Source organism: Mastacembelus armatus, chromosome 4, assembly GCF_900324485.2.
Source record: "Mastacembelus armatus chromosome 4, fMasArm1.2, whole genome shotgun sequence".
NCBI classification, from domain to species: Eukaryota; Metazoa; Chordata; class Actinopteri; order Synbranchiformes; family Mastacembelidae; genus Mastacembelus; species Mastacembelus armatus.
The window spans coordinates 140290-148338 of NC_046636.1; the positions used below are offsets into that span (position 1 = coordinate 140290).

Genomic DNA, 8049 nt, shown 5'->3' on the forward strand with positions numbered 1-8049 from the left:
CTCCCACCCTGCAACACACCCCGCCCCCCGCCACGTCTCCCGACGTTGTATGACATTTTGATCAAGTAAACAAATGTAACAGAACATTGTTAGCACATATTAGCACATGAGAACAATCATCAGAGGTCGCTCATTCAATTCTTTTGCAATTCAACACTATAACCTGCGTCATTACGCAGCCTCCAAAATGAGACGTGACTTATGTCGCTACATGTGTCTCTCTCGCCTCTGTAAAAGTTCTTTGTTCATTGCACCCCTCAGTTCGGGGTCCCCCTATCGGCCTGGCGCACTTCCGTTGTGTTCTCTCTTTTGCAGCGTTTCTGTTTTGCAGCGTTTTTGTTTTGCAGCGTTTCTGTTTTGCAGCGTTTTTGTTTTGCAGCGTTTCTCTTTTGCAGCGTTTTTGTTTTGCAGCGTTTCTCTTTTGCAGCGTTTTTGTTTTGCAGCGTTTCTCTTTTGCAGCGTTTCTGTTTTGCAGCGTTTCTGTTTTGCAGCGTTTCTCTTTTGCAGCGTTTCTGTTTTGCAGCGTTTCTCTTTTGCAGTGTTTTTGTTTTGCAGCGCGTTTGCCCTTGTCGGCCACCGTAATATTTTACAGTTTTTCATTATAATTCTTGCCTATGTACTCCTTATTTCTGTAAAGCACTTTGAATTACAACATTGAAGTATGAATTGTGCTATACAAATAAACCTGCCTTGCCTCAAATATACAAATAAACACATATATCACAGAGCAACTGCAATACTGCTCTTCAGCCTCAGGGGGGCGGTAATTAAAGACATCCAGAGCTCTGGGCTGATGAGGCTTTTGCTTGTTGGTCATGTACAGATCAGCTTAGTTTGACTTTTGACTGAAACACCAACCAGCTAATCTGCTGATGTTGGCCTGTGCAGGGTTTTAACCCTAACCCTGCAGCATTTATGTCTCTGGAATATATTAATATTTTCAGTCAATTACAGAAACAGTGACTGGAGCTTCAGCTTTCTACGCTCATTGTGTTTCACTTGTCTGTCTCAGTCGTCCAGGTGAAGTTATCTAGAGGTTGAGTCAAGAGAACAAACCAGCCTGGAGAATAAATTGGAGGTTCCATACCAGCTTCTCTCAGACTGATGAAGCTGGTAGCGGATAAATGGTGAAACATTTCAACCTAAAGACTAGAAGTCCAGTTGCCATGACTCAACCTTTAGATTCATTTTCACTTGGCCTGTTTCTGAGTTTCCACCTGTGAAGGACACAAACATACAAGCTGATCATTTACTAACAGTTTAAAATAAAAATCACGATCAAGACGTTTTTCTTCTCTTGATTACAGCCTGACAGAAATGACCTCTCAAAAAATATTTTAATGAAACAAATTCAAAAAAAATGATTAAATGTCAACAATAGATTTAATCACACAATTCTGTCAAATATAAAAAAAGTTTTTTCACACAAATTACAGATCAGGAATAACTGCAACGCTGAAAATAAATAGTAGAAATATATAGAAGAAGAATATTGCTACGGAAGTTGAAACTGGAATAAAACAGGGAAACAACAAAATGCAGAAATTAAATATTTCACAATAAAAACTGATGCATGTTTTTTCAGTCCGAACAACCCAAACCATGTTTCAAACTAAAAACCACAATCTGAGATGGACCAGAGAAACCTGATTCTTCTGACACCTGTCTGACATCATCCAGGTGGTCGCAGCTATGAGTTCCTCATCAGCCTATCGGCCAGCTGGTTCTTGTTCATTCTCCTCAGGATCTCCTCAGTGACTGCCTTGGCTCCCTCGGCATGGTATTGCTGCACCATGAGGTCCACAGTTCTGGTTCTGTCTGCTGACTCCAGCCGGCTCACGGGAATCGGATCGGACCAGAGACTCAAAAAGTGCTGGAAGGTTTTTAAATCTTCCGCAGTGAGAGAGTTCAGCAGGTCAAGCAGCAGCATGGTCACATTCACCGACTCTGAAACACAAACTGACACCACAGAACTGGTCATACTCCGTCTAAACTGGTTACACTGGGTTCCAACTACATTCATATCTATTCTGTAGGATGGGGGGACAAACCCTGCTTGTTTTCCAACTATCCTGCCCTGTCCACTGCTGATTACCTGGATCAGGTCTGTTCAGCCAATCAAAAGCTGGAAGGGTAGGATGAGTTGGAAAATAAGCAGGACTGTACCAACACCCCCCAGCCCTCTGGGTCTAGGATCCTGTCATCAAACCAGTCAGCAGTGGGATTCAAACGCTGTGCTGTGTATGGTGCTGTGCCAGCATATCCACTCAGCCATAAGGGCTGGCATCAGGTGAAGGTGTGTTCATGCTTTCTTACCTTCAGGGCAGAGGCGACACACTGCAGCTGCATGAGAACAAACACTGACGTCAGCTTCAAACAGACTCAATGTGTCCCAGACCACTTCAGATACCACACTGGTCACACTGGTTTCATACTGGTTAACCTGGATTCAGTGTTCACATACCTCTTAGCTGGACAACTTGGCTCCACACCACACACTCTGTGGACCTAAGCAGCCATCCAATCAGGGGGAAGGGAGTCACATGATAGATGAGCTGTAGCTCCACACACGTGACGTTGGGTGGCAGCTGCACCTGAAAGGACGGCAGGAAGTTGTTGTAGTCAGCGAAGTTCATGAACTTTGACCTCTGAAAGAAAACACAAACGCAAACAGGTTCATGTTTAATGTGAAGGAGAAAAACTAAAAACAGTGAAAGGAGGTTAACCAGCAGCTAAAATGAAACTGAATGAAGTTGAGGACAACAGCTGAAGTGTCAGTCCAGTTTACCTCTGGCTGGATGTCTGTGCCTGGCGGTCCATTCAGTCTGTATGTCTGATTTGGGACCAGCTCACAGTCCGGTATCACTTCCACATATATGGCACCATTCCGTCGCTTCCACTCAGCGATCACCTGCAGGTCAAATACTCAGGTCATCAACAAGGTGAAAATTAGGGACACCCTTCGAGTTGTTTGGTAAATTTAAAGGGAAACACTTCAAAATCTGTCCGCCGCCTCCCAGCGTATATCACAGTCTACTGACTTATCCCCTCACTGTCCACTTTATTAGGAACCCCTGTGTCAGACCCATTCAGTTTATTAGGAACCCCTGTGTCAGACCCAGTCGGTTTATTAGGAACCCCTGTGTCAGACTGAATCAGTCTAATCCAACAGTCCTGCAGTAAATCCCCCTTTGTGTTCAGGATGTTTCACAGCTGTTCATTCACCTGGATGATCAGTTTGTGCTTTTGGACTGCACTGTGTTATAGTGACTGTTATTATACTGTTATTTTCTCACCTCATTTATACAAGTGAAGACAAATAACAGGGTGGGGCTTTGTCTACCTGTGCTTGGGTGGGTGGGACGTATTTACCTCGGTGATGGAGACATTCCTGGGCAGCAGCAGGACAAACAATGAGGAGTCTGTCGGCTGAAAGAAGAGCAGCACCAGGCCGCTAATTGCACCGTTGGAGGGTGCAGGCGCCAACACACCAAGACATGAAAAGCCAGAGATGTTGATGATCACATGACCATCGGTCACCAGAGCAGGTTTGATCAAATCTACATGGTCGTCAGTGACGTGAGCGACAGACAAGTGGCTACCACCTGCAAAATAAAAAATCATTTAGAAATAAATGAGAAATCCTCAATAACGAAAAAGAAATGCTTGAAATTTTATTCCTGATTGGTCAACAAAAATTCTTAAACAGCCAATAAAATATCTTATTCAATGATTTATCAGTTTGACCTGTTCTACCAAGTTTATTTAACAGCATCTAAGTCCCTAATGTTACTATAAACCCAAGCCCCAAATAAATTTAGGACCTAATTCAGCAGGAAATCAAATCTGAAGGAACCATAATCTCAAGATTTCCATACACTTGGTCATGGCTAAGGCGGTTGTGTGATCCGACCTAAGTGGTTATGAGATAAAACTTTATTTTTATATTTATCTTTTTGCCGCCTGGTCGTGCAGGCAGTGGTTATAAAATGGTGCCGGGGGATGAGCCGTGTGACGGACCTGATAGCAGCTGGCAGTGTGGCAGGTGGAGTCGGTGGAAACGTCCTGCCAGCAGCGTGAACCTGATCAATGGTCCGGCCGGCCTCAGACCTTTAGAGGATAGAAAGTCCACATCCCAGGGAACAGTCTGATAGACCACATCACCAAAACCCTCCAACAGCAGACCAGTCAGACTGCAGCGGAACACACCGGGCTGCTGGCAACGCAACCTACAGATAAAGCAACGATGTAAACTGGTTCTGTTTTGGTTATGTTCTGGCCCAGGCCTGGTTGGATTTTGTCCGGTTATGGTTCTTTACAGAACCATCTGAGGCAGAGAAATAAAGAGTGTGGTACCTGAACATGTTGCCATCCTCATGGACTTCAGGTGTGATATCAACCTAAACAGATAATCAGGCAGCTGAATAAACCTGAGCAACCAATCATCAGTCTGCAGTCATGACATCACAGTGACACGTACAGGTTGTGGCTGTTACCTGTGCTGTGTCTGTGTCCACTCTGATGTCAGAGGTGGTCTGTGATGTCACAGCATTTTCTCCCAGATAGACACCTGCAGCAGAATGACATCATCACATCACCTGACCACACCTCTTTTAATAAAAATAATTCTGATTGACTGATTTCATCTCTATACATAGGAAGGTTAGCCTAGCTTAGCACCAGGACTGAAAGGTGTTAGCCTATCTTAGCACTGAACTGAAAGCTGTTAGCCTATCTTAGCACAAGGACTAGAAGCGGTTAGCCTAGCTTAGCACCAGGATTGGAAGCAATTAGCCTAGCTTAGCACAAATACCGGAAGCAGTTAGCCTAGCTTGGCACCAGGACTGGAAGCAGTTAGCCTAGCTGAGCACTGAACTGAAAACTGTTAGCCTAGCTTTGCACTGAACTGAAAGCTGTTAGCCTATCTTAGCACAAGGACTAGAAGCGGTTAGCCTAGCTTAGCACCAGGATTGGAAGCAATTAGCCTAGCTTAGCACAAGTACCGGAAGCAGTTAGCCTAGCTTGGCACCAGGACTGGAAGCAGTTAGTCTAGCTGAGCACTGAACTGAAAACTGTTAGCCTAGCTTAGCACTAGGACTGAAAGGTGTTAGCCTATCTTAGCACCAGGATTGAAAGGTGTTAGCCTAGCTTAGCACTGAACTGAAAGCTGTTAGCCTAGCTTAGCACAAGGACTTGAAGCGGTTAGCCTAGCTTAGCACCAGGATTGGAAGCAATTAGCCTAGCTTAGCACATGTACTGGACGCAGTTAGCCTAGCTTGGCACCAGGACTGGAAGCAGTTAGCCTAGCTGAGCACTGAACTGAAAACTGTTAGCCTAGCTTAGAACAGTTTGACGTACTGAGCGCTGGGACAATCTTCAGCAGGATGTTCAGGGCAACAGTCGCCTGTTTAGGTCCGAAGTGTTTTCCCAGAAGCCCCTCTGTGTCATCTAGCTGCTCTCCACCAATAGGAGGCTGGCTTTCTTTAGTCATGTGATCACTGACCAACCACTGTAAGGACTTAAGCTCATCTGAGACCAGAACATCCAAAATATCTGAGGAATTCTGGGTAAAAAACACATGAAAGTTGACATGGTAATGACGTCACACGTCAAGCTGATGAATCTTCTATGAGCGAGACACTAAAATAAAAGTCCATTTATATTTTATAAATAGGAAGCTGAAGGTCTTCATTGGTTTCATTTTCATTGGTTTTTAGACTTGTCTTTATGTTCGGCCTGTAGACCTCACAGTCTTTAGACTAGAAAGCTTTACATTTGGTTTTCAGCTTTAAACCTCACAACAGTGTGGACGACTGACCTCGTCTCTGATTGAACTGTCTTCGAGCTCCTGCATTAAGAACGCCTCTGACTGGCTGAGAGCCTGGTAGAACACCTCATGGGCTTCATCCCCCTTCTTTAGCACCAGGTCCACCAGAGCCCTGGTTTTGTCCCTGCGGACTCTGTAGATGCTGACAACCTCCCTGTTTGCAGTATTCAGGATCCCATAATCCTCCAAAGCAATCAAGATGGTGTCCGGGCACTGCATTCTGCTGATCAGTCGACTACGCTGATGTTTCACAAAATCTGGATCATGTTTTGGGGGTGTTCTGGGACTCAACGGGACAGTGGTGTTGTGGAGGTGGCAGGCCAGATCGTCACGGCCGATCACAGTCAGAACCTTAGCCAACATCACCAGCGCTCCCTCCTCATTGTAACATCTCAGCATAGTTTTAGCAGTGCTGCTGGGGTCAGCAGACCAGAGCCAGTGTGGGGGGACAGGGGGGAAGTTCTGCAGTAGATCCTGACTGAGGCACCAGTGGACCCTCCACAGTTCCACCTTCGTCAGTTCCGACAGCTCTTGCACGAGCAAGTCCTCCTGCACCATGTCCAGTTCACTTTTCCAGGTCTGAACCCCCATTGGTCTGATCATGGTCTGACCAAAGTCCTGAACCACCTTCAGCATATTACCCATCACTAAGTGTGTCTGCAGATTCTACCTCTGGGTTTGACTGACAGGCTAAAGCAGTGGTCCTGTAAGACAAGGTGAAGGGAATATTAATGGGTTAACATGAGACCTAAAAAACATTAACATGGGAAAAGATCCACAAGGTAAAAAAAAACCAAACAGATAATTTACAGTAATTCATACATTACTAAAACATTTTAATAGGAACGTGAATGAAAAAATAATGTGCTGTGATCTGTAGGGATCTGCTATGGATTGAAGTTTTTTTTAACAGATAAAAACATGTCAATTGACCAAATTAATTGAAAATAACTGCTTAACCAATATTGATAAGTATACACTGAATGTATGTATGAATAAGTCACTGCATACACTAAATGAGCACTGAACCACAGGAAACCTAAATGTTTCTCTCAGCTCTGAAAAAAGTCCCAGAGTCAGCTCAGACTGGAGTCAGACAGTGATCTATAAATCAATAACCGGGTTGCCAGAGTGATCTATAAATCAATAATCAGGTCACCACAGCAATTTATAAATGAAAAACAGGTTACCAGTCCAACAGCTCCAAAGAACAAATAACAGCAGCTGAATTACAGTAGAAGCTTCTAATAAAAGATGATGAATAAAACATTTTCAACATGTTGACATTTGGACATGTTGACACTTACTTTTTTGGTTTGTTCAAAATGTCCTAAAATAGGTTCTGCATGTAGGCAATAATTAAATCCTCCAAAATAAAAGCTGGTGTGAAAGTTAATATGCAAATGAGTACAATGATAACACTACATGCGTATAGGCGTATTGTTACTTACATACGGAGTCACTCAACTGTCAAAGATATACTTACAGCTATAGTCAAATCCTTGCACTCTTATTGCACTAGTTCATAATTATATATATTGTGTATAAAAAATATTGTTTTTCTATATTTACACTATTTACTGATAGTTTCAGCACATTTCTACAGATTGAAACGCCATGCCCTTCAGTCAAGACATTCATAAAAGGCAAATGAAACAACCTGCGTAAACCTGTGTCAACAGTGAATGAAGCTGTTTTCTTACCGTATCGAAGTGTTACATCCTGATGTGTGTGAAACTGTTAACCAGGTTTTGCTTTTTATGTCCTGTTTGAGCTGCGGGTTTTTGAGGTTTGAGGTTTTGAGGCTCTTTTTTTTTTTTTTTTTTTTAGCAGTGAGGACTTTCCATCCTGACCACTGAGATAAATCAACAGCAGATGTGACTGTTTAGTGAGAATAGGTCAAATCATAAAAACACAGTCAATCGTTAATAATTATCAGTTCATTCAGATGGATCAGACATGACAGTTACCAATAAACACATTGGAGTGGGTGACCATCCTGTCCTGTGGCCCCAGCGAGGGGGTGTCAGGCCAGGCCGTCATAAATTTTCAGGGCCCTTCGTCAAGACCACGCTCCAACCCATACCTGTCTTATACCTGAATGCTTATAAGTTGCTTTCTGTCCTCTACTCACTAATGCTACCAGATATGTTAACCCAAGGAGGGATCCCCACAGCAATTCCCTTGGACCAGGTCAAGACCAGGCATGACGATGGGATTAC

The 8049-nt window shown here is 43.7% G+C and overlaps 1 protein-coding gene across 2 annotated transcripts; it reads right to left on the reverse strand.

Annotated features, from left to right (window-relative positions):
• Positions 1–1364: 1364 nt before the first annotated feature.
• On the reverse strand, positions 1365–7820 carry LOC113139863 (uncharacterized). 2 transcript variants are annotated; one of them, XM_026323467.2, is made up of 11 exons: positions 7798–7820; positions 5819–6531; positions 5359–5563; positions 4497–4570; positions 4357–4400; positions 4021–4229; positions 3373–3605; positions 2789–2911; positions 2465–2648; positions 2317–2343; positions 1365–1959 (listed from the first exon to the last, which is right to left on the reverse strand). In XM_026323467.2, the coding sequence occupies exons 2-11, from the start codon at positions 6470–6472 to the stop codon at positions 1691–1693; spliced, it is 2022 nt and encodes a 673-aa protein (XP_026179252.1). In that variant the 5' UTR covers positions 6473–6531; positions 7798–7820; the 3' UTR covers positions 1365–1690. The 2 variants fall into 2 exon arrangements, with proteins under 2 accessions (XP_026179252.1, XP_026179251.1); XM_026323466.1 differs by lacking the exon at positions 7798–7820 and adding an exon at positions 7531–7632.
• Between the last annotated feature and the right edge of the window lie 229 nt (positions 7821–8049).

Coding starts and splice junctions, on each gene's coding strand:
- LOC113139863 (XM_026323467.2), bottom strand. CDS start 6,472: ATGGGTAATATGCTGAAGGTGGTTCAGGACTTTGGTCAGACCATGATC. Junction 5,564..5,818: donor ACAGTTCAATCAGAGACGAG/GTCAGTCGTCCA, acceptor TTTTTTACCCAG/AATTCCTCAGATATTTTGGA. Junction 2,344..2,464: donor CCAAGTTGTCCAGCTAAGAG/GTATGTGAACAC, acceptor GTTCTCATGCAG/CTGCAGTGTGTCGCCTCTGC.